Source organism: Athene noctua, chromosome 22, assembly GCF_965140245.1.
Source record: "Athene noctua chromosome 22, bAthNoc1.hap1.1, whole genome shotgun sequence".
In the NCBI taxonomy this organism is placed as follows: Eukaryota; Metazoa; Chordata; class Aves; order Strigiformes; family Strigidae; genus Athene; species Athene noctua.
This window is the reverse complement of record NC_134058.1, coordinates 2,903,493-2,927,833: the sequence shown is the minus strand read 5'-3', so window position 1 is coordinate 2,927,833 and position 24,341 is coordinate 2,903,493. Positions and strand designations below refer to the sequence as shown.

The following is a 24,341-nucleotide window of genomic DNA, read 5'->3' as shown; positions in this document are numbered from 1 at the left end:
GTAGCTCCTTCATCAGTGTGTCTGTTGTTATCTTTGTGTAGAAAGCTGTGGCTGTGATGCTTATTTCTGAAATACCGAGTCTCTCTGCCAGAACAGACCCCAGCTGCTCTCAAGCGCAGAGTCCCCAGCTCGCACTGAGCCAAACGCTCCAGTTGGCTTTTAATATTAAGCAGGAAAGTGAGTCCAAGGTTTAGCAGATACACACTGTTTGCCCAGCGCAAGTTTTAAATACAAAGTATGTTGCGTTTAATTGTGTGTTACGTTGCCTTTTTATGGCATCATAAACACACGCAGCACTTTGCAAACAAACCGTAAGGGCAATATTCATCATAAATTGGCCCTTGCCCTGATAGGGATCGTAAGAGAAGTGGCGAGCGTAGCCGGCTGTGCTTCACTGCTGGGGAACGGAGGGGAAAGGATTTGTCTTGAGGGCGCCGAGCCATAGGTCAGGGGACAACACCCAGTTACTGCACTCTACTTGATGGATGACTCACGCCAAAAAGGGAATGGCCACCTTGGTTTTGCAATAGTGCCTTGCTCATTCGGAGTCACAGACAAGCAGGCAGGCCTTTGTGTGAAAATCCTCCCGGCCCCGCTCACTCCCATGCGGGAGTGATATCCATCAGCTGGGAACCAGGACCATTGTCTCCACACTGGGCTCAGACCAATTTGCTGCAGTTTTTCAGGCTTACTGTGTATTACTGGGGCTCACAAAGGGAAGGCAGCAGCCTGCTGCCACTCTTACACCACCAAGCAGTGCCATTACCACCACAGGTAAGGCCACTGATGGAAAGATTTCTTCTGCTTTCAAGAGGCTTTGCATCAGGTCTCTGAGGACTGCCAAGGGGATGTTGAAAACGCCACTGCCTTTCCCTCTGCTCTCCCTGACTTATTCCCATAGAAATATTACTCTCTCCAACCTCCGAGGCTGGGTTAGCTACATTCATTTTGAAGTCACGTTGGCTCCTTACAGGCTGTTAGTGCTGGGGGCAGAAGAGTCTGGAGGCACTGCTGGGCACAAGAGCCACCTACTGCTTGCCTAGTCAGGCCAGTCCCTTTCTCCCTGGGCCCGAGCAATGTTCAGACACTTTCAGAGAATTATGCCTCAACTCCTGGCTGTACAACAAGTTCTTCTGTCAGCTTGGGCAAGTGTTCACGCTGTCTAGGCTGTGTACGTTTAGGCTGCTGCTATTCCTGTGTAGTTCTGAGAAAGAGACTTGTCCACAGCAGGGTTTGGAGAAGTCTAATTGAAATTTGAATATGTGTCTTTACCCATCAGCTACACAGGACAGAGAGGGAATTCCCCAGCTTTGGTATCTAAATTCTCAGGCAGTATGAATATCCTTAGTATTTCCTCATCGTGTCCTCTACTGGCCCCATGACATTGTTTTTGTAAGGAAAAGTGCTCTGAAGACTGAAGGGAACTCACGTGCCACGAAGGGATCACCTGTGAGTCACACTGCACCAGGAGCCTGCGGAAGGGCCTCCAACCCCTCCATCATCTCAGGGTTCAGCGGCTTTGGAACTCACATTGCCAGGGGCTGGCTGCCCCCAGCGAGGGGTGGTGGTCACTGAAGCTTGGCTCAGCCTTGCAGGGGAGAGGCTGGTTTCACGCACGGAGGCTTGGAACGAATGTGTGTTCAGCCATGTGTAAGCTGCGAGCACCCACACACGTACACACAAATCAAGGGCCAGTATCAAGGGGTTCCAGAGCATCACCACAATCAAACAAATGTCTGATTACTGCTCTGCCATATATGAAAATGAACGTGTGGATCCACCACCCTTTGTTTAAAGCAGATCCACAGAATTAGACTCCACTGTTCTCTAAAGCTAGTGGGAAAAGCTCATCTTTGTGCAAAGATCAGATGTGGCAACAAGCCAGCGCTAAGGTTGCCCTGTATACCGATACCTGTGTTTTTCTCATTTCTTCCAAATAAAGCTCCCTTCCAGAAATCTCTGTCTCAAACACTAACACCCCCTTCCAAGTGGTTTAATCAATTACCTCCCTTCCCGTGCGCCCTGTCTTAATTTCAGACCAATTCCCTTTGTGCATTACCGACAGCATTTTGTTAGTTTTGGAGAATTTTTTAAAAATCCCCGTCAGGCGTAAGACCGCTTAGTCGTCCTCTTTGTGCTTGTAATTTATTCAGTCCTTGCTGTCAGCACATCCGAGTGCTGGTGCTGGCAGGCGTAGCTGGAATTTTGCACGTGAGCGAAGGCCACAGCGACAGCGCTGGGAGCGACTCCCCCGGGTGTGTGTCGGGGTGTACACGCTGCTGCAGAAGCACTGAGCAGCCCGTGAGAGCCCTTCCCCGGTGCAGGAGGGCTGTCACGGGCACCGCCATCACCACAGCACAACTTTGCTGACCTGAGAGGACAGAGACACCCCTGAAGTGCTTTACACTTGCAAGCCGACGTGGTTGTTGCTGACTGCAGGTTAAATCTGCAAATGTCACTTTGCTTCACTGCTGTTTGCCTTCAGTTTCTCAGGTATTGCTCACTGCGTTCCTCCTCTAGGCCGGGTCCTGTCACTGAGATTTCTTCACTGAGCCATCTGGAGTGGTTTTGCGCCAGCAGCTTTTGTGCTGACCCGCAGAACAAAAAGGATCAAATCCCACTGAAGTCAAGGCGGGTTTTGTCGCAGCCAGCGTGCGGCTGGGACTTTGTGCACAGGATGCTTCTCTCTTGTCTGGAATTCAGAGTAAGTCTCAAAGGGGAAGAAAGAGTTTTAACTAGAGGAAGATGTTACAAGACATCGCAAGGAACACGGGAGAGAAACACTGCCCAGAGCTCCTCGCTGTGCTGGAATGGCAAACAGCAGCCAGGTCTGGTGTGGGAGGATTCTCTCCCACCAGCTGCACTTAAACTGCACCCGAAGTGACCGGCCAGCCCGTCACGTCTCCTCACCTCAGCACTCCTCAGCACCTTTCCAGCTTTCACTCCGTTTGCCACAGCTTTTAATCAAGTTCTGTGTACTAGAAGCTAGTTCCTCCAGGCCTACTTTTGTTTAACTCTTGAAGTCGAGTCCAGATTTCAGCACTGTTAACCACAGCCTAACAAGGCAAATTTTTATGCTGTTCAGCTCAACCTGAGTTGGATACACCAGAGGCAGAATTGTTTTGCTTTGCAATTTCTCACCCACATTTAAAGACAATAAAAACAAGGGTTGCTTGGCAACCCTTGGAGACAAGTTACCTGGCAGGACAATGGAGAAAATACTCATTTTATTTTGCATGAAGCAATACTCTTAAATAGTTGCTACTTGCAGTTTCTGTATTTGAGTGACCTCCGTTCATTCAGCTCCTCTTTGGCTTAGGTCTGGTTTTGTGCAGGACATGCTGCAAGGCTATTTTTTTAATTTTTTTTTTTTTTTTTGGCAGGTCTCTGGCACTTTTGCCACCCAAGAACATATCAGAATATCAGGATATTTATAATGTTTGTGGAACTATAAATCATTAATAGAGTGACAGTCTGTAGGCAAAACAAGCAAAATAAGGTTTAAACCAGACACTCCCTCTAACTAAATGGGTTTGAATCACCAGTCCACAGCCTTCAGGTCAGCAGAACTCAGTTTGAGTAGACTCTAGGAAGTCAAACATGAAAAGAATAGCCACCCTTCACAAACAGAGGTGCACAAAATACACCATAAACCAAAGCTGTGATCAGTTTTGGTACTTCAGACCTGGCTGTGTTTGATCTTAAGTGGGCTTCAGAGGTGGCGATGGACTCCAAGACATCTGGCCGGACTCCAGAGACAGTGAGCTCGGCAATGAAGGTGGACAGTTTCTGACAGAAGCTGAACCTCCCTCCCCTTTCCCACCACACTGATTTTCCAGGGGGACAAAGGGCCCAGCACCCAGCCCTCTGTGTGGAAGCAACATCTGCACTGAAGCTCATGGTAAATCTCCATTAAAGCCTTCCTTCCAAATGTCTAACAGGGAATTGAAACCTGCTTTTCTCATCTGATCTCAAAATTTCCAAGCTCTGTTGTTCATTCAATCATTCTTTGATTGTGTTAACCCCTGCCTTCCTGTCTTCGGCTCAGCCAACGGGCCGGATCTATCCCTCTTGGTCACCACCTGCCTGGCACACACTGAGCTGGATGAAGTTCTGCATCTGAGGAAATAATTCTTTAGGCTTTCACCTGAGGAAGGAAAGCTTTGTTGGCTGACCCTCTGCTGATACAGAGCAAATAGAGATCTGAAGGTGTGACCTTCCACCGGCACATTGGATTTGTAGCTGTGGAGTCCACTGTTGAAGAAATAGGAGGTAGGAAGCCTGGAGGATTATTTCCTATGAAGGAAGGAGGACTAGGCTGCAATGCCAGAGCCCCGAGAAGGCTTTATCTGAGGAAAGAGAACCATAGCCTGGCCAAGACTGAAGTGTCTTCTAAGTCAGAGGTTTCAGTAAGCACTGTCCCTTCAAAGCTTCTAGCCAGGAAGATAACCTCTCTCCAAGCAGGAGGAGTTACAAGTGAACACCAGATACAGAGAGATCACAGAGGAGTAACTTGAGAGATGCTCTGATCAGCGAGAGCCACGTTGCAGTCTTCAGATGTTCAGAGAACAGAAGTCATAACTCACCTTAAAAATGTGGCGCTTTTAATTTATTTTAGGTAAACCTAAGCTCCTTGTTTTATGTTCGCTCAGCCCGATACACGCAGATTTCTGTGTTTTGTAATCTTTGTAACCATGAGAACTAGAATTTTTTTTGTTTTCTTGAAATGAAAACTTAGATTCTCTCACAATTTCTTACCCAGTAGGAGTACGGGTTGGAAACAAATTCTCAATACTGTAGGATCTGTGATATGTTATAGTCACAAGTGCTGGTAGCTGGGGGGAGCTGAAGAAAAAAGATTGGTCTTGGTACTATGAATAGAGTGAAACTACTATGCACAGGCTTCAGCTGGAGGAACTAGTCAGGTCAGAGGTTGTCCCATTTTCTGACTACTTAGACTATGTTTGGATGTAAGGATAATCATAATGCAGGCCTGCACCACTTCTCCAGCATCCCAAAATATGCACTAGGTCAAACACTAATGGCATCTAGAAAAGAGCAGCTGATTCTTCAGGAAATAGTGAAATAACGTCTGAGCAGGATTACACATCATTTATTCTATATTCAGCTCCACTTAAGAAGAAAATGAGTAAAAATTAGAGAACTAAAAGGTTCAGAAAACAAGTTCTTTACCAAAGAACTGCCAAGTTCTCTGAGAGCTCATGTGCAGGACTGACCTGGCTGACAGAAAGGGGATTTTCTAGGTCATGGTTAGGGTATAGACTGTCTCATCACACCTTTTCACAGGAACCACCACAGTTCTGCCAGGCACCAGTGGTTTCCAATTGCTACCCCATCAGATGATCCCAAGGTGAAGGAGGTTTTTCTAATAAGACAAAAAGCAGCCCTGTTCCTTTCAGCTCCGTAGGAAACGTTGGGAAAAGCAACTGACACTTAATCAGATGTAGAGACAAAACGTAGGGTTGTACGAGGGCACTAAGCATATGTGGGGAACAAAGAAATGACTTGACACAGTATTTCTCAACGTTTTCTCCAAAGACTGGGCCGGTTTCTTTTTTTGCCAGGCTCTTTTGCAGTGTTGTGCCCAATCACATCCACTCGACACCTACCACAGGAACTGCGCTTACAAAAGATTAAGCGAACAAACGCAAAGTGGTGCCAAGAAAAGAGAAGAAAATAATCTGTCAGCTCCATTAATGGGACTTCTGGCTTGCTTGTTGTCAGCAGCACACACTTCCTCAAGTTGTCTCAACAGTTCCCTGTGGCTGGCTCACATCAAAACCATCACAGATGTTCAGCCACTTTGAAACATTTTCACACCACAAACACTGACTGTAGCCTATTTTCCATGTGTCAAGGGGCCAGATTCTCAGGAGCCACAATTCTCTGATCTCCCAGAGATCAGCTACAGTCGTTACCTGTGCAGCTCGTTCATTATTGCACGGGGGAAGGGGATCAGTCATTCCCGTTCGTGAAATTCAGCTGATATCTGACGCACGTGGAGGCTGTTGCGTATACGTGCAAAAATTAAAAGACAAGCCCCTAAAATAGATATATTGTAAAAAAAAAACCCCAACCCAAACAAAACTGCACACCACAAAAATCACCTCTGTTTCTGCTTGGGTTGGGTGAATGAGGGGAGGGGTGTAAACTTTGGCACAGGTCACCAACACTGCGCAGTACGACAGCGACGACGCTTCTTAGCGCTCAGACAGTAAATACTGAAAGACTACTTGCTCGTAAACAGCCTAGAGTTACCAAATAGATGTGGTAACTCTTTAATCTTGGACTTCCTGAGCAAAGTCAAGGTTTGCTGGCCCTCAGGGCCGCACACCACAGCAGCAGGTAGTGAAAAGAGGCACGCGTGCGTTCAGCAGCGGCGCATCTGCTGCCAGCCGACGCAGCAGCCCCCGGATTTCAACAGCTCTGCCTTACGCTTCCTCTCGCTACTCTACATCTCTTCTCCCAAACCCACCTCGCTGCCAAGACATCCGGTGGAGCTATCTGTACTGGGCTTTTTGCTGGTAAAAACAGATTGTTCTCTCCTAGAACAGGACGTCTTTTAATCCTGTGATATAAACCTTTTCGTTTTGGAACCAAAACACTTTAATGTAAAAATATACACACTTTCTCCCTTGTTTTTTCCTCTCCAGATTTTAACAAATGTACTAGAAAGTAGATTGCTATTTATTCAGCAGTTTATAGAACACAGATGCCAATTTTTATGCTGAGACACATTGCCATAAAAAAGCACACACACAGGCTGGGTCTTACCTTTATCCTTGTCCGCGTTACTCCTGCTGGAGGAAGGTCATGTCTGTAGCCAGCAAAACAGACACTTAACTAAGGTAATTCCTCTTAACGTCTTTCTGGAGCTGTGAAGCCTCCCTGCATGTTGCTTTCCTCAGGAACTGGACAAGAGGCAATTCCAGAAGCATCCAGAGCAGAATGAAGTAATTCTTTCAGTCCTGGAAACTATGTGAGGGCACATGGAAAATAAAGTGATTGGCGGCAGCCAGCGTGGCTGCACTAAGGGCAGGGGGTGCCTGACAAATCTGGTGGCCTCCTACCATGGGGTTACAGTGTGGGTGGAGAAGGGAAGAGCAACTGATATCATCTACCTGGACTTGTGCAAAGCATCTGACACCATCCTGCACCACATCCTTGTCTCTAAATCAGAGATTTGGTGGATGCACCACTCAGCGGATCAGGAACGGGCAGGATGGTGGAACTCAGAGTTGGGGTCAACAGCTCAAGGTCTGAGCAGAGAGCAGGGATGGGCGGTGTCCTCAGGGGGTGGGACCGGCGCTGTTTAACAGCTTTGCTGGGGACAGGGGCAGTGGGATCGAGGGACCCTCAGTGAGCTCCCCACCTACACCGAGCTGCGTGGGGTGGGGACACGCTGAGGGAAAGGATGGCATCCAGAGGGACCTGGGCAGGCTGGAGAGTGGGCACGTGCAAACCTCACGGAGTTCAACAAGGCCAAGGGCAAGGTCCTGCCCGTGGGTCGGGGCGATCCCCAGCACAAACCCCGGCTGGGCGAGGAGTGGCTGGAGAGCAGCCCTGAGGAGAAGGGCTTGGGGGTGTCAGGGGGTGGAAAACTGACTGTGAGCCAGCAACGTGCCCTCGCAGCCCAGAAAGCCACTGGTGTGTGGGGCTGCACCCAGAGCAGGGTGGGCAGCAGGGTGAGGGGGGGATTCTCCCCCTCTGCTCCGCTCTGTGAGACCCCCCTGCAGTGCTGGGTCCAGCTCTGGGGCACCAACAGCAGAAGGACACGGACCTGCTCGAGTGGGGCCAGAGGAGGCCACGGAGATGCTCGGGGGGCTGGAGCCCCCCCTGTGAGGTCAGGCTGGGAGAGTTGGGGGGTTCAGCTGGAGAAGAGAAGGCTCCGGGGAGACCTTAGAGCGGCCCCCCAGGGCTGAAAGGGGCTGTGGGGAAGGGGGGAGGGACTTTTGATCGGGGGTCAGAATAGGACAAGTTTAACAGTTTTAAACTGAGAGAGGATGGACTTAGAAACACTGACAACCTTTTAGGACTGGAATTGCATTAGTAAACAGATTTGAGATTGACCTGCTCCAAAAAATATCCAGGTAGTAAGAATTAGTCTCAAACTGGGAACTCTCTAGCCAACATTGTTACCTTAGGCTGTTCACAGCTGAGTAGGTCAAAGTCACTTTTTGTACCACACTACGTGTGAGCTCCTTTAATACTTTGACTTCTACTCAATTATTTACATACGAAAACAATTAGTTTCCACCTGTGTGCAAAGGTCACATTAAAGCAGTGAGCTTGCTGATTCAGGAACAGATTCCACAGCAGCACTCTGCTGAAAGCTCCAAGGAGCCTTCCTTGTATCTTTTTTCTCTTCTCCTGTAACCAGAACTACAGCCAAGAACTACAAACGAAGTACTGCTACTGTGAGATGACCAGGAAATAACCAACCTTCCCCCTGCACAGAAAATACGGGCTCCCACTGAAAGTATCCAGTAGCAATACATTTAGAACAGGTAACTGCCTAAAGTAGTAATTCCTGTTACAGAACGTGACGTCAGGGGGAGCTGGAGGTCAAAAGCATCACTTAGTTCAAACAAAGATTAGTGGAGTGCACAGATACATCCACTGGTAATCACACAGACTAATCCTGCACAACCCCCAGCTCAGGAGACTGGTAGACTAGAGGTTGGCTGTAAGAAAGGCTGACTGTAGGAAAGGCTGCCTGCAAATCCTGCCAGCTGCCTTGCCTCCGTATTAAAAATTAAGAAAAGTGGCCACGAGACGGGTTTGGATTTAAAACCAGCATTACAAGGGTCACTGCCACACTGAGGCACCCACAAGACTGACCACAAAAAAGCCTCAAGCATCTTGTTTTCCCAGAGAGGGCAAACGCTCTAGTAAGACCCTACTCAGAGCTTGAAAGGCTCATGTAACAGCACCCCACCTCACACCCTGCTCCGCCCCCAGGATGGGCCCAGCACGACCTCTGCTACACCGGTATTCAGGGTGGAACAACTTGGGCTAGTCTGAAATCTACTGCAATTTGATAATCTCCTCATTCAGCACCGAATTTCCTTCCTTAGGAGTAGGCACAGCGGTACAGCTCATAAGAAACTACTGTCAAGTAAATTTAATAGAAAATCAAATACTTTAATGAAATTAGGGAGCATGAGAGTAACAGCTCAGATATACCACTAGAACTGATACTACTGGGCTGTGGGGTTTTTGCTATTTTTTTCTTTTTTTTTTTTTTTTTTAAATGCTCTGTTCTTCAACAAGCATGCAGATTGACAAACTACTAATTCTTCAGAGTGTCAAAGATCCTGAGTAAAGAATTTCAAACCACTTAAAACGTATATATAGGAAATGTCTTATGAGCTGGTGGCCTGCACACAGCATTGCACAGATAAAAATATACTACTCTCAATACACAGAGCTAAATACTTTCACATTTATCAGAATTTTCTACACAAGTCTTTCGATAGAATTCAAGTTTTGAGTTTTCTGTATATATCTTCCACCTGTATTAAACAAATGCTTATTTACATTGTGGATAAAGTGTAAAGGCTAGTAAGGCCATATTCCCATACTGTACTGTAACACTGCAAAATATATATATACACATATATAACCTAATATAGGCAACAGTTCTAGAAAAAGTCACCTTACATTTGTACAACATAATTAAGTCAGTATGAAAAGACAGCTTTGTTAGCACCAAGCCACTCCAATGGTTTTTATGAACTGTCTTGAGCCTTCTAGTTCCACAGGGAAGGACTGTTCAGCACAGTATTGCAAACTGCTGAGCCACAGAGGTCCAACTCGCAGAACTGGAAGTCCCAAGTAACACTCCACTGCACTACGGTATGCAAAATTACTAACGAGCAGGCATGGAGCCTCCAGAGACACGTTCTGCAGCAGAACAGTCACCAAGACATCTACCAAGTTCAGTCTTTCCATCAACCTCCCTTGCTAGCATCTTTCCTTTGGATTCAGGACAGTAAGGACAGAATTGCCAACAGAATGGACATTACTCAAGCGAGGTGGTTTACAAGGTGGATAACTCTACGCTGCAAAGCCCACACAGGGAAGAGTTCCACTGCTTTAATTCCAAAGGAAAGAACTTTTGGCTTTATTCATCGCCTGTGCCGACTGTGGCCGGGATGGTCCCGCTCATAGCGATGACTCGCCCGCTCGTAGGAGCGCGAGCGCTCGTGCCTGTGATTCCTGTAGTAGTGACTCTTCTTCTTGTACTTCCCCGAATGGTCAGAGCGCTCCCGGGACCGGCTCCTGGACCGTGACGAACTCCGGCTGCGCGATTTCCGTGGTTTGTGTGTCGAGTATTTGTAGTCCTTTGATTTCTTGTAACTTCGCACCTTGGAACCTTTGTAGCTAGAACTGTGGTTGAACTGTCTGGGAGGAGAGTCGCTGCGGCTCCTGGAACGGCTGTGGGATTTGGAGCCGCTTGATGTGGAGTAACTTTCACTTTTCCTTGGGAAAAAGAACAGGAGAGAAAAGACAATTTGCTTAACATTAAATAGAACGACTCCACCTTGCTGTTAGCAGCTAAACACAATCACAACGCACAGCGACACACTTCAGTAAGCACCGTACAAACACTCCTCACTGACACAGCCGAGGTGTGCAAGCACAGTTTGAGACCAGGCACTTAATTCTGGATTCTCTCCTTCAGTTTCCCATTAAAACTAATCCTCTGTCCTAGACTTGATCACATCTGGCTACTGCAAAATACTGGTTTTTAGAAAAACTCACATCCATCTGGAGCACAGTAGTCACGTCTCAGTTTTACAATTTTTTTCCTTCACTGCTTAGAGAACATGCAGAAATAGCCAAGAGGAACTGCCAGATTCAAGGTGACACCAACAATAGGACAAAAGGTAAAAATACTTCTGCTTCGGTTATAGTAATACCATTACCAAAACACCCAAGTTTGGAGTTAACCTTTCGGTCTCTTTGATTTCCCCTCCATACGTATCGTGGTTATATGCTGAACTTCAAAGTCAAAGGCAGTACAGAAATCAGATTTTTAAAGCTGTTTCATTAAATACAGATAATTACTAAAATGCAATTTTGAATTCAACACTGAAGAATTCTAATCAGCAGGTTTTAGCTTTGGTCTTTTACACACACAAAGCCATGATTTTATCAGCACACACCCAAACCCAATGGGGTAGACTGTTGAATAAGAAGTCACAGTTGCATTGACTGAGGAGCATGAATCTCTACTACTCTCAACTAGATACAAATCAGGATCATTTTGTATTTCCTAAATTAAGGTCTTGCAGGAGCAACTGCCTGTGAGACTAAGGCTGGAGCTGTAAGTTCATCTACTCCAGAAAATGGTTTAACTACTCCAGTAGTTCAGTGAAAACATAATTCATTAAAGGTTGGGGCCACAAACACCCAACTTTAAGTAACAAAATCCCAAAGCAACAAGCCAGTGCTGCTGCCTGGTGGGCTGTAAGGCACCAGCAACAGGCTGACACTGAGTGCAGTCCACCTGGCACAGGCAGGACAAGGTCAGACACTGCAACTCCCCTGACTCGAGCCAAAGGTGTACAACTCTTACTGTATCGTTTCTGGAGTTTTAACCAGTAGCACACAGTGCTATGTTGTTTCACAGCCTCTCTTGTTGAGAAACTACCAAAGCTCACTCTGAAATGGCCGTCTGAGAGCTTCTCTGAGCACACCCTCTACAGCAGGACATACCTGTGCTTAGGGGATGCAGACCTGGATGGTGATCTTGAATAACTCTGATCTCGACTTCCACTTCGACTTCTGCTTTCTCTTCCTTTCTGAACGCTGCAAGAGACAATAAAACAGTAAGTTGCTTTGCTTCAAGTAGTCATGGGGGAAAAAAAAAAAAAAGCTTCTTTATTATGAAAGCCTTACCCATTTACTGGGCTATTTGAACTCATTCTTTTTGCTCCCTCTATTTTCCTTTTAGCATTCTTCATTGCCTGAACTGGTAGCGGTGAAGGTTTATTTCCTTTAACTTCTTTTGGAGACTCTAGAAAAAACAAGCCTTTGTTACCTTATTTTGAAAGTATGGGTAGTGACTGAAAGAAGGACTGAAACCTCCCCTCACCCCATCTTATCACCTTTATACTACCCAGTACTGTGCACGTGCAGTTTGTGTGTCTGTGCAGGCATGCACACACACAACCACCCACCAGAAGTAACCTGAAGCAGTTCACAGAAGGCAGAAGCTGAAACACTTCTGCCAAAATACTCAAGTGACTCCAGGGAGTTAACTGCAATACTAACATGTTGCTTTCAAAGCCACTTCAAGAAGGGGCAGAACAGCAACTTCCTTTTCTTGCCAATTATTCAGTATCTTTTTAAAGGTAAAAAGAAACTTTCGACCAAGTATGCAGGAAAATATTCCCCACCCATCACCCCAAAAATACTTCTGCCAGAGTTCCTAATCATACCTGTGCTTTCATACTGCTTTAGCATAACATGCCCATTGTAAGTATTTGTTCGAGTTTATTGCCAAAACCACATAAAAGCGAGCTCCTGTACTGTAAGAGTTTGAAGCAGCCTTAATTTTAGACTAATTTGATTTTAGCCTTCATCTGTTCCAAGAAATTACAAAGTTACAATGCTATTCAAACTCTGCCATTTGAATAGTTGCTAGAAGCCAGCTTAAAAAACCCCAGAAAAACCCAAAACAAAACCCAAACCACACTATATGCATCCCAAATGGGTAAATATACATTTAGGATGAGGAGTTATTAAAAACAAGTTATCCACTACTTACCATTTTTTGGGATAGGGGAAAATCCTGATGTGTTATCTAAACTTGGGGCTCCCTCAGGTACTAGACCTTTAGCTTGTGCTTTTGCCTCTTCAATAGCTAACTTCTTCTTTTCTACTTTACTTTCCAGATCAGACAGATCAACCTGTGAACACAGGAGAACCGCTTATAACAGAATTTAGTAAACTAGACTTTCTGCTTACTCACTCACGGGGCAGGGGGGTGAAAAAAAAAAAAAAAATAAAAATCTAAAGAGACCCAGACACTGTAACTACTATCCTGCTCCACTTAACACACCAGGCTTACAGCTAGTTTCAAATGGGATAAGGTTTTGCAACTCGGGTTCTAAACTGCAGCTTTTAATGAACGCTCAACAACATGAAACAGAAACAAACCTTTTTCCGAGTATAAAGTTGCAAAATTTTTAAGCAGATTTCTTGAATTTCTTCCTCTGTTGCTCCAAAGAGTAAAAACCAGTGTGGACGATTAGGAAGTGGAATCTGAAAGGGAGGGGAAAACATGTTTTTTCTGTTTCTATGAAAACACTAAACAAACTTCAAATTATGGAACTGGATGCTCACCTCCAGCGTCCTAGCTGCGAGGTAAATACATGCACAGGCAATGCTTTCTGGCTGGAATCTTACAAAGACATCTGTTCTCAGGCTATCATTCATGTAATTCCTGAAAGACAGGATATCAACAAAGCTGCATGGCACTGCAAAGTTGTTTGGTGGGTTTTTTGGATTTTTTGTTTTGTTTTTACTTCTACAAGAACTATTACTTTCTGCATCGTTACTAGACTTCAACATTATACTCCTGTAAATCTAAAGAAAAGCTGACTGATTTTACTACCAAAAAAAAAAAAAAAATCCCTCGAGGGGAGGGATGTGTGACAAATTAAATTTGACAGACTGACTGCTGAAAATTCAGTTGTGAAGAGAGAACCAATTTTAACCTCACTTTTCCTTCTGGATCTCTACTGGCCTGCTCTCATGCAACAGACAAGTTATTTTCATCAAGACAACATACAATATAATCTGAAGTACTCAGAGTTATAGACTTTTAGGTTCACATGTTTCTCTGCAATAGGGTTAACCCAGATGGTTTCCTGAAAGCTGCAGCTCCTGTAGTAGTTCTCCCATGAAAACACCGTCCACTTCAGCACGTGTCCACTTCCACTGGAGATTTAAGGGGTCCCTTTTCCTCCAGAAGCATTAATTTCCATCCAGAACAGAATTCTTTTTGAAGCAAAAAGCAGCCATAGAAGAAATCAGGGTGTTTGGGAACATCAATTCAGGAGAATACTCAGTATTCAGGCAGATCTCCTCTTTGGCACATGAAATACGGTTTCCAAATTGTCCCATTTCAGTAAGGTTGCTTAAAATGAATATTCACAGAATGAGAAAACTGTAAAATATTACATATATTCCAGTCAGTACACTTAAGCATAATTCTTCTAAATCTTAAATACAAAGTAACTTCCTCTGAATCTGCCAGCTGATGTGCTTAAAAAGATCTAGATTTTTGAGCACGTATGTCAAGTAAAACATCAGGTGGGGTAAAGCTAAAACAACAATAGAAAGTCCTCAAAATAATATGCTTTCTGAAAGCAGTAATTAAGCATGTGGGTACCCAGTACACAAGGATTCACTAACCCCCAAGACATCCAAACCAGAGACCACGTCCAGGCACCTGTAACCAGTTTACACAGGAAAGACAAAAGGAACTCGAATCCCAAAAGCATCAAACTCCCACCTGCCCCCGCTGTCTTACATCCTTGTTTACACAAAAAGCAACTGCTACCCCAGAGAGGCAATGCTAAACATCAGCTCATCTTTCTAGGAGAAAGGAGCTTCGAAACTTGCTTTTCTTGTCCCACTAAAAAGAGAGCACAAACCTTTTGGCAAAAGAAGCGATAAAGAAAAGTGGTACTTCAAACATCTGGAAGTCATACAGCCTTTTTCTAATTTGCCAAATTGAAAAACATGCCTGCTTCCAAGTTTGGCCTCTGCATGTTTTCCCTGTGGGCTCAGAATCAGACACATGAGGAAATGAATCCTTGCCACAACATTTTAAGAAAAAGGTAATGTAAAAACACGCATTTCAAAACACAATTATACTGCATATCCATTACTTTTCAGCTTCTGGAAGTAACAAGCATCAGCACACAAATAATGTTACTTTAACATCTGAACCGTTTCTCAACTGTGGTTATTTCCTCCCTCCTCCTCACCTGCCCCTCCTTTCATAACAAGCAGAAAACTGGTAACGAGTAGTCCGTAACTCACATTCCAGTACTTCATGCAATGGTACTGGGAAAACTAGTAGTGGGAAGTTTCTTCAAGTGTTACATCTGACTCCAAGTTCCACACATACACTGAAGCGTTTTCTAACTAGTTTACAATTGGAAACTGCATTTCAGGTTTTGTTGTGTTAATTCATCTCTTTAAGACTTAAATCCCACCTTAATTTTGCTTTATCACGTAAAAATACATCATTTTGACAGTTATAGAACATTCAAAACCTTTCAGAACTTCAACAATCAGGTTATAAAATATACAACAGTCAAAATGCACAAGAAAAATCAAAGTCAAAAAGTATAAGCACAAGAAGCAGTTGGCCAGTTACTATACTATCACGTATATACCACCTGTCTAGGGTCAGCCTTCTCTTTGTAGAGCCTGCTTTGGTTTGGCTGAAGACGGCAGCTCTCCCTGCACCATAGCTCTTGGGCAGCAGAGGAGAAGTCTTAGTCACTTACCCTCAGAGGCTACCCTTTGATTAAAAGAGTACAGAAAAGAAAAGTCAAAACTGGTTCTCTACACACAGGTTACAGTACCAGACAGTTCAGTCAGCAGAAATATGATCTTTGGATTCACTAAAGGTTTTTAAACCACAGTATTCTTCAAAAAGCATTATTGTTTAAAAACATTATTTCTTAAGTTTAAAGACCTGCAATTTTACACAAGCTTCCCAGCCCCATGCAAATCTTTACTGTAATGAGAGTGACAAGGCAGAGGACATTTCTTGGCAAACATGAAAACATTTGAGTTTATTCAGTCTTAGAAGTTTACATCTTGCATTATCCGTACAGATAAAAGAAATTTATCTGTGCTGAGTTTTTGATACACCTGTAATCAAGTCCAAGCCCCGGGAAAAGCCATTTCCCAGCACTGGTAAAAGACTTTTAACTACACATAGTTTTCTCCAAAGAACAAAAAAAACCAAGGAAACACTACAACCCACTCAACATTTTCCCTTCAGCTGGAAAGTGAAAGCAGAGAGGAGGGAAGTGAGAAGTCAGGGTGGAAAGCTACCTTACCATTAAAACACTGCCTCTAACTTAAGAGGCCGATCAACATTTGAGTAGTAGTTTGGGGCACGCCAAGAAACACTGGAGCTGTCTGGCGTGGCCCACAATCATTTCTGAGCAATGCTGACCAGAGTGCCTCAAGTGACATATTTCTGCTACTGCCCCTGCTGGTCTCTTATAACAAAGAAAATCAACTTACCATGAAGTCTGGACCAGGTGTTGGTTACGTTCACATTCTAATACCTGAAGGTACATAACGATTATCTGGAAGATATGGGTTATTGAGTTATTAACAAGAATCTTGAGAGCCACTTATTTATTTCAGAGGGACATCCATGAGGCATCTGTAATTCTCTTTCAGGATCTACAACACTCCACAGGAGAATGTTTGCAACATCCTCAGTGTTTATCCACACAGCTTCTGCTCTCCAACGCAAAAGCTGGACACTCAACCAGATCTGACCTTCCTAGCTCTCCGTCTTCCGAGCTCAGGCACCATGCTATTCATCTAGATGTCTTGTCTTCAACTCTTAGGTATGTTCTCCTACACAACTCACCATTCCTTTTAGCTGTAACTTGGGAGAAAATATTGCTAGCTGCAATAATCAGTAACAGAAGTATAACAGTGTTTGCAGAGAACATGTTGTGTGTCACTAGTTTATTCAATTCTAGGTTTTTTTCTTAGGTTTGAAAGGAAAACAAGGATAGAAATAAAAAGACTACTCTAACAGCAAATTCAAACCAATTAACAAGTACAGTTGTCCTTTGGGGTACTTGTAACATGAGTGAATTCCAAAAGTCAAGCAGGCTTAAGACGACTTTTAAGGCTGCAGTAGTTTTTAGAGGAAGAAAGAGCAAGATCCCAAGTTCTGCTGGCACATAACTAGAAGGTTCTTTTACCACACTTTGCTACTTAGGGCACAGTGCTAATGGCACTAAAGCACCAACTGCAGTAGTTGTATCTTACACATATCATCCTACTCTGACATGCAATACTTAAACTATCTCATTTCTAGCCAAGCCCTTCACACCTGAGTGTACTTTTCAGAATTTCAGAAACACTGCTAACTAGCTCATACGAGTTTAATAATCTCAGCCTGTTTCCACAAGGAGTGATCATGACTGTTTCTGATAATAGGCTATCACAACCCCAGGTCTCCAAATTATTTTCTGCTTAAGAACCTACATTTAATTGATGTTTTCCAACATCAAAGCTACCTACTTATGCAATTTGACTTCAAGGAATACTTAGCATCTGTATCCAACTCCAGTCGTCATTCAGCAGTGATACAAGACCAACTAGTAAACATCTCTTAAATGAGAAAGAAGACATGGGGATCGTAAGAAGCTAGCTTTAGCGAATTAACTAGTGTTATCATGCCCAAACCACACAGCTTCCGTGCAGCTGGGCAGTCTACTCAAAGCATTTATGGCATATGAAACACTGATTATAAAGTGAACTTATACAGTACAAACCTTATGAGGGTGCTTTACATGAACACAGAATCCCAACTCCTTTAACACTCTTCTTTCCGCCTTAATAATTTGATTCTTCAAGTTCACATATTCCTGATCCAGTATTAGAGGCACAGGTTTTCTGCAAGACAATTTCAAATTCTGAAGTAGATAATCTTAACCTCAAAGAGTACTCGCATGCAGGTTAAGTTTGTGTAAAAACAAAAGACATCACTATTTACAACACCCAAAAGATTTACTTAATAAAATGGGTCCACTCACTTTACTCCTTCATGAGATCTCTTCACGATGTTCCCTGATTAGACAGGGAATGATACTATCACGGGCCCATGAAATTTAGTAATTTAAATACAACATTAATACTTAAGATTATTTCAAAGTCTAAGCTTACTTTTTTTCCCGTAGATGTCTGAGGCGATGGAACACATTAATTACATCCCTTATGCGTCTTGGCGCTTCTTCAATTTTGGATGCCAGATGAACACAGGCCATTGACACATGCTGAAATATAAGTATTGCAAGATACTGATGTTTTGCTCAAATCAGGAGCTGATCTCCTCCAACAGCTTAAGGAGGGATAACAAGAAAAAATGGTGGTAAAACAAGGAAATACTAAAAATTTGACAAAGTCAGTACTATGTAGCTTTGTAAAATCATGTTGATCGATAAGTAAAATCTACAGACTAGTTACTAACGCTCTGATCACATCTAAGATGACAACTTGCTAAAAAAACCCAAAGATTAAATAACACTTGGAGCCATATACAAATTTTAGCATTTTCTTACCTCCATGGAATGCTTCACAAAAGACTTGGTATAAAAAAATCGTTGAAACAGCACCTGTCCTGTAGCCATAGCCACCTAAAAAGAGAGTAACCACAACAGGTGTTAATAAAGCAACTACCTGTTTCAAAAAAAAAATTACCTAGGATGATTTCAACATATTTAAGACCCAGAAAACTACTAAGCTGTATTTAAGTATGGCAGTAAATTCAGTGGTAGCTAAAGAAAAGTAGCACCCCTACCTCCGTAACAAATTAAGTTGCCCAAAAATTACATCAACACCACAAACGCCATAAGGTGAAAACATACGTTAAATCGCAAACGTCTTTTATGAAATATGAAAATATGCTCCAAATTAATTAAAAAAAAAATTAAAAGCCACCAACTCAACACTAGAACTCAATAAAACTGAAAGTTATGACAATACGCCAGAAAAATGTTACTTTTTCAGCGTGGAAGGAGAAGGGGAATCTAATAATACTATGATTTGCATAGACTCGTAACACAATTTGAGTAGCTGAGACTCGACAGCTAGAAGATGGCTGGAAAGTTTTACACTCGGAGAACAACGAGACGGCGATTTGAGCTAGCCGGGAAACAAAACCTTTCCGAGGTCACTACAATCCCGAGGAGCCTAAGAAGCCCCTCGTTCCACAAGCCCTGATCTTAAAAAAAAACAAAACAAAAAAAAAACCACTGCGGGAGCCCCCGCCCTGGCCGGGCCGGCCCGGGGAGGCGGCGGGGGCAGACGGTTACATCACCCGCTTCCTGCTCCCGGCCGGGCGGGGGAGGCCGCAGGCCCCGCGGCTCTCGGCGTCCCAAAGCCCAGCCAAAAGCGGCAGCTCCGCGGCCCTCCCCGCCGCCGGAACCGCGGCCTAGCGATCGAGCGCCGGCTCCGCCCGCCCGGTGCCGAGCAGGGGGGCCGCGGCCTAGCGAACAAAGCTCTCCCTGCCCGGGGAGCGCAGACACCCGGCCCCACGCCCGCCCCGCCCCGCCGGGGCCTTCTTCCTCGGCCGCCGCCGAGAGGCCTCCCCCAGCCCGACGGGCCAGGCCGCGGCCCAGCCCCACCTGCGGGAGACGGAGCAGGATGCCGGCCGCCTGGATGAGCTCGCAGCCGGTGACGCGCAGCTCCGTCTCGGTGTCGGTATCGAGGCCGCTGCTCATGGACGGGGTGAAGCGCAGCGTGTGCTCGGGCAGCAGGCAGTTCTCCAGCGTGATCAGCACCCCCGAGTACAGGCGGTCCCCGATCAGCACCGCCCCGGGACCCGGCACGGGCGCACCGCTCCCCGCCGGAGCGGATCCCGCCGCCGTAGCGCCGGCAGCCTGAGGCCCCGCCGGGCCGCCGCCTCCCACCGCTCCCACAGCCGCCGCGCTGCCCGACCCCGCCGCCATTTTGTGGTGCTGTTGCCGCCGCCTCGCCTGGCTCCGCGTTCCTTCCCCACCGGGCGGCGCCTCTGCCCCACCGACACGGCCCGCCCCCTCCGCCTCCGCTCGTCGCCTATTGGTGGGACGCGGCGAAGCGGCGGCCGCTGATTGGCGCGGCCGCAGCAACGCCTTGACGCTGCTCCGGGCTGAACGGAGCAGTGTGACGCAGCGGTTGGGAATTTGAACAGCGCCGAGGGGGCGGGACTTCCGGCGGGCGCCACCGCCCTCTGCAGCGCCGCGGGGCCGGGCCCGGCCCGGCCTGGCGGGGGCTCCCCCGGGGGCTGGGGGCTGCCCCGGGCCCGGCGGAGGCTCCCCCGGGCCCGGCGGAGGGGCCGCACCGCACCGCACCGCTCCCTGGCCTGTCCCAAAGCTGGCCTGCGCGCGCCGAGACCCCTCTCGGGCAGGGCTTTTCCCCCGCGCAGCACCAGAATCCACCACTCAAAATTGGTTTTCCAGGAGCAGTTACCCCAAAAAATATCTTTATTAAAGTCCTTAAGAGAACAAAAAGCGTACGCACGCTATAGATGTTGTTAACACCGGAACTTCTGCAGGCCTGACTTAAACACTGCTAACTTCAAACTGCAGTTTTCTAAACTCGAGGTGGTTCAGTTACAACGATACGGGAGGGGGAAAAAGTCATCAATGTGCAAACTTCACACCCAGACCCACCCCTTCTTCCTTCTGGAACCATCCTTAGAGGATTTTATTCCACTGCTACCTTAGCAGCAGTCAGGGAGCGAGTTTACTTTGCAATGCAAGTTCCTGTTTATAACCTATCTGCAGGCTCTTTTACTATCAATAGTGGTGTACCATACGTGAAAATATCCCTTCTGGTTCTTTTCCATCTCCCAGGGCAGCAAGGAAACCTTCTTGTCTCCTCCTCTGGGCTAACGCAGCAAGGGACTTGAACGTCTTTGGCTCATAAATAGCCAAATCAGCAATCATTTTCCTATTCAGCTCCACCTGGGACTAAACACAAGAAAATTGTTGGTTAAGTACTGTAATTTTTATGAACACCACCGCAACACTTAATGGTTACCTGAGGTCTTAAGGCAAATTACCTTTTTTTTCCTATGGTGTACAATTCTGGATCTATTAGAGAACTGTCAGACATCACTACTCAGCCACGGATGTCTCATTAAGCCAATGTGTAAATTTTGTTTACTGACTTTCTCAAAGTCTTTCTGGTAGAAACCATAAACTGAAGGAGAATCTCATTTCATGGAAGGCTACATGTTGCAGGTTAATCCCTGGCATTTGTTTCTGTTCTTAGACATATTCAAGTTTACCTCTTGTGATAGAAGGTGCTTGGTATTTCAAAATGTGTCCTGGAGTAGAGAAGGAAAGACTGCAGTCTTAATACTCTTAAGTCTAGATATTGCACTGTTAACTGCATATTCTAAAAGGGATGTATTATATAAAAGTTTACTTTTGGATCTTCCAACAGAGAACCTTACAAAAATACACTGCTCTGAAACAAGAATCAAAGGGACAGGCATCTTGAGGAGAGAAAAAGATAAAAGAGAAAAAGAGTTATCTTTTTAGGCAGTGCTCGATTCTTTTGGTTACAGCATGACAAAAGTAACCAGGAGGAAGAGTGTATAAATTTCAGGAACTATACAGGAAACGTGTCTGAAAGCCTAGAAAGTGATCTATTTATTTGAAACCCAGATAAAATGTTTTGAAACATGCCATAAATTTATATTTATATGTTTTGAAACAGGCTATAAATTTTATGTAAATTTTAAGAAGCAGAAACACTACCTTCTTACTATGATCACAACCAAGAGAAACAAGTTTTAACTTTACAGTTCCAGTATCAACAAATTAAAACAAATTCCCCAGCATATTTAAGAACAAGGGACAGTGTCACTAACTCTGCCTGGTCCACGCTCACCAAAACACAAAGCTAGTAATGAAAACAGCAGAGTTTCTTAGGGTTGTTTTTGCTAATCCAAACCTTGTATTTTTAAATTCCTTGATGTAAAAGGAAAGGCAGCAGTCACTTAATGCCTGCTGTAGCAACAAGTGTAAAAGCATTTTACAAGTCACGTTCTTAAGACGCACAGTAAAAGTTTTGGGGACAGAACAAGGTGTAGAGCAACAACACTCACCAGGATAAAAGGTGATTATGCATATAAGGAAGAGAAACAGGTTTGGGGCAGGACTTAGTTCCTGAAGTGAATTAAATTCTTTTCATAAGCAGAAGGCTTTTCATCACAACTAGGAAGCAGGACAGTGTTGGCACAAGTTCAGTCTGACAGAAGGAGCTTTTCAAACCCTCCACCAAGCCCTATTGCCTGCTCAGGCTCCAATTTGGAAGTCCCCACCACTACTCTTTAAAGATTGGTAAGTGGAGGCTGCAGCTTCAATTCCTTGCAGTTGCAATCTTAGATAGTAACCAGCAGCACTTTGAGATGTTTTGTCAGACTACATCTACATGAAACACTTTGGAGTTTTAAGAAACTAATTTGCCCGGCATTTCAGAAGACCTCTATGAGACATCTTCTCCAATCTGTCGTTTCAAAGCAATTATTCTTCAAGCACCATCCTTACCTTAAGCAGATTGCTTATGAAACCTGGGTATTTCAAACCATGTTCCAGACAAGCTGCTTCAATCCTTGTGATCCAAAGCTGAAAGTGTAAAAATTAACATCTTGGATGATAAAATACTTTAAAAGTAAACCTTTTGTCATGCAGATCTGCTCACACTTAGTAAATATAACATTTTCAGACCTGCTGTCTTCTCAGTGCAACATATACATGTATGAAATTCAGAATGTGAGCTGTTTCACTCCACAGAGGGACTATGCTTACTTTAAACTCTTATTTCTCACCCACAGGTAAAACATTTTGAGAGAACCCCCCCCAGTAAGGAAAATGGCTACTTCAGTTCTGCTCTTCGCACATTTTAATGTTTACATCTAACATTTTGCCATTTACCGCTCTTAGGAATCTCTTTTTTTCTCTTCTGGCCTTTGTAGACTTCACAAAAGCTCTGCGAACACTTCGTACGGCCAGCTTATAGCAGCGGTTCTTCCTGCCACGAAAATGCTGAAACAAAACCAAGATGTTCTTGTTATCTTTAAGGCTCTTAAACCCTTCAGAAATACTAATATATGTTCATTTGCATTTCACAACTCTTCATAAGAAGGATCACAAAATACTTCAAAAACATCAGCTAAGCCTCCAGCTGGTATATAATGAAAATATTATTTCCTTGTTTTATAGCATGGGAAACCTGAAGTTGAAAAGTTGGAGCAGGCTGAAAAATTTCAGTCCAGCAGAAGGGAACCAAAACCAGACCTCATGTCAGCTGTGGTTCCAGCAGGAAGGCAACCACAAAATCATCTTCAGTGCTTTCAGCCAAACCCTAAACTCACGGATTTATTCTCATTCCCGAGCTGCCCTCTCAGTTTTGTCAGTATGAATACAGGGACGGGACAGGAGCCTCTGGTATGTCAAAAACATTGCAGCTGCCCAAACACAAAGTACAATGAATAAGTTTGCTGGAGCTACCAACATCCATCTAACGTGAAGCAGGAAGAAGTAGCCAGTCCTGCAGTCAGAGGAATAAGTAACTACTACAGGGACTGTGGGCAAGATACTGTCACTTAACTGCAACATCTTCCACCTCAATCCTACAAGACGTACCAGCTACCAGCCAGGCTGCTAACAGCCTGCCCTTGAGAAAGGTTCTTCCCGAGTGTAGGGGCAATAGCTTGAACTTCAGTTGAAATCATGTTGTGCAGCACTCTCCTTCACCTTTTAAAATACGCTTGAAGAACAAGGTTGGTTTTTTGTTTTTTTTTCCCCTGCTCCCTTTGCCAGCTAAAACCCAGCAAAACCCCACAGCCAGCTCCAGCCTTTACATTCTGCTCTGCCCGTGCTGCTCCTAGTTCTTCTGCCACAGGGCTCTCGCTTTTATTCACCCCCACGTGCTGTGTTGTAGCACCAAGGCCCGGCGTGTCCACGGCTTTAGCCAAACGCAGAGCCACTTCCACACACACTGCTGACGGGAGCCAAGGACCGCGGGCCGCTCGCTCCCCGCCGCCGGGCGGGCCGGCGCCCTCAGGGGGGGCTGCGGGGGGAGGACCCGCAGGGCGGACACTCACCCGCGCATACTTGAGCACCTCCTGCACCCTCCAGAAGCGGTCGGTGAGGCGGCTGCGGAGCCAGCGCGGAGCGCTCAGCAGAACCATCTCCGCGGCCCCTTGGCGGCAACGCGGCCCCTTCCGGGGCGGGGACGAGGGGGCCTCGGCCCTTCCGCCGCCTCCCGGGGCCCGGGCCGCTGTGCCGGGGTGTGTTTGTCTGTGTGTGTGTCTGTGTCTGTGTGTGTCCCTGACAGGCCGTTGCTGTGGTATTTCCCCCCCCACGCCCCGTGAAAACCCGGTGAAATTATAATGAGGGTGATTATTTAGCGGGGTGCGGGGCAGCGCTGTCCTCGATTCCTGGGTTCAGTGTTGGGCCCCTCACCCCAAAAAGGCCATTGAGTGACTCGAGCGTGGCCAGAGAAGGGCAACGGAGCTGGGGCAGGGTCTGGAGCAC

At 45.5% G+C, this 24,341-nt stretch overlaps 2 protein-coding genes across 3 annotated transcripts; both read right to left on the bottom strand.

Annotated features, from left to right (window-relative positions):
- Positions 1-9,130: 9,130 nt before the first annotated feature.
- On the bottom strand, positions 9,131-19,803 carry CCNL2 (cyclin L2). 2 transcript variants are annotated; one of them, XM_074924625.1, is made up of 11 exons: positions 19,437-19,803; positions 18,372-18,446; positions 17,977-18,086; positions 17,586-17,706; positions 16,309-16,373; positions 13,378-13,477; positions 13,192-13,296; positions 12,800-12,941; positions 11,929-12,061; positions 11,746-11,838; positions 9,131-10,506 (listed from the first exon to the last, which is right to left on the bottom strand). In XM_074924625.1, the coding sequence occupies exons 1-11, from the start codon at positions 19,758-19,760 to the stop codon at positions 10,152-10,154; spliced, it is 1,623 nt and encodes a 540-aa protein (XP_074780726.1). In that variant the 5' UTR covers positions 19,761-19,803; the 3' UTR covers positions 9,131-10,151. The 2 variants fall into 2 exon arrangements, with proteins under 2 accessions (XP_074780726.1, XP_074780724.1); XM_074924623.1 differs by having other exon boundaries at positions 11,929-12,046; positions 19,437-19,802.
- A 434-nt stretch (positions 19,804-20,237) lies between these two features.
- MRPL20 (mitochondrial ribosomal protein L20) lies at positions 20,238-24,026 on the bottom strand. The gene is made up of 4 exons (XM_074924879.1): positions 23,909-24,026; positions 22,737-22,847; positions 22,350-22,427; positions 20,238-20,762 (listed from the first exon to the last, which is right to left on the bottom strand). Exons 1-4 carry the CDS (start codon positions 23,993-23,995, stop codon positions 20,589-20,591), a joined length of 450 nt encoding a protein of 149 aa, XP_074780980.1. The 5' UTR covers positions 23,996-24,026; the 3' UTR covers positions 20,238-20,588.
- Positions 24,027-24,341: the final 315 nt, after the last annotated feature.

Coding starts and splice junctions, on each gene's coding strand:
- CCNL2 (XM_074924625.1), bottom strand. CDS start 19,760: ATGGCGGCGGGGTCGGGCAGCGCGGCGGCTGTGGGAGCGGTGGGAGGC. Junction 13,297..13,377: donor TCGCAGCTAGGACGCTGGAG/GTGAGCATCCAG, acceptor CCTCCCTTTCAG/ATTCCACTTCCTAATCGTCC. Junction 11,839..11,928: donor TCAAATAGCCCAGTAAATGG/GTAAGGCTTTCA, acceptor TGTCTCTTGCAG/CGTTCAGAAAGGAAGAGAAA.
- MRPL20 (XM_074924879.1), bottom strand. CDS start 23,995: ATGGTTCTGCTGAGCGCTCCGCGCTGGCTCCGCAGCCGCCTCACCGAC. Junction 22,848..23,908: donor AGGTGCTCAAGTATGCGCGG/GTGAGTGTCCGC, acceptor GTTTTGTTTCAG/CATTTTCGTGGCAGGAAGAA. Junction 22,428..22,736: donor AAAAGAGATTCCTAAGAGCG/GTAAATGGCAAA, acceptor TTACACTTTCAG/CTTTGGATCACAAGGATTGA.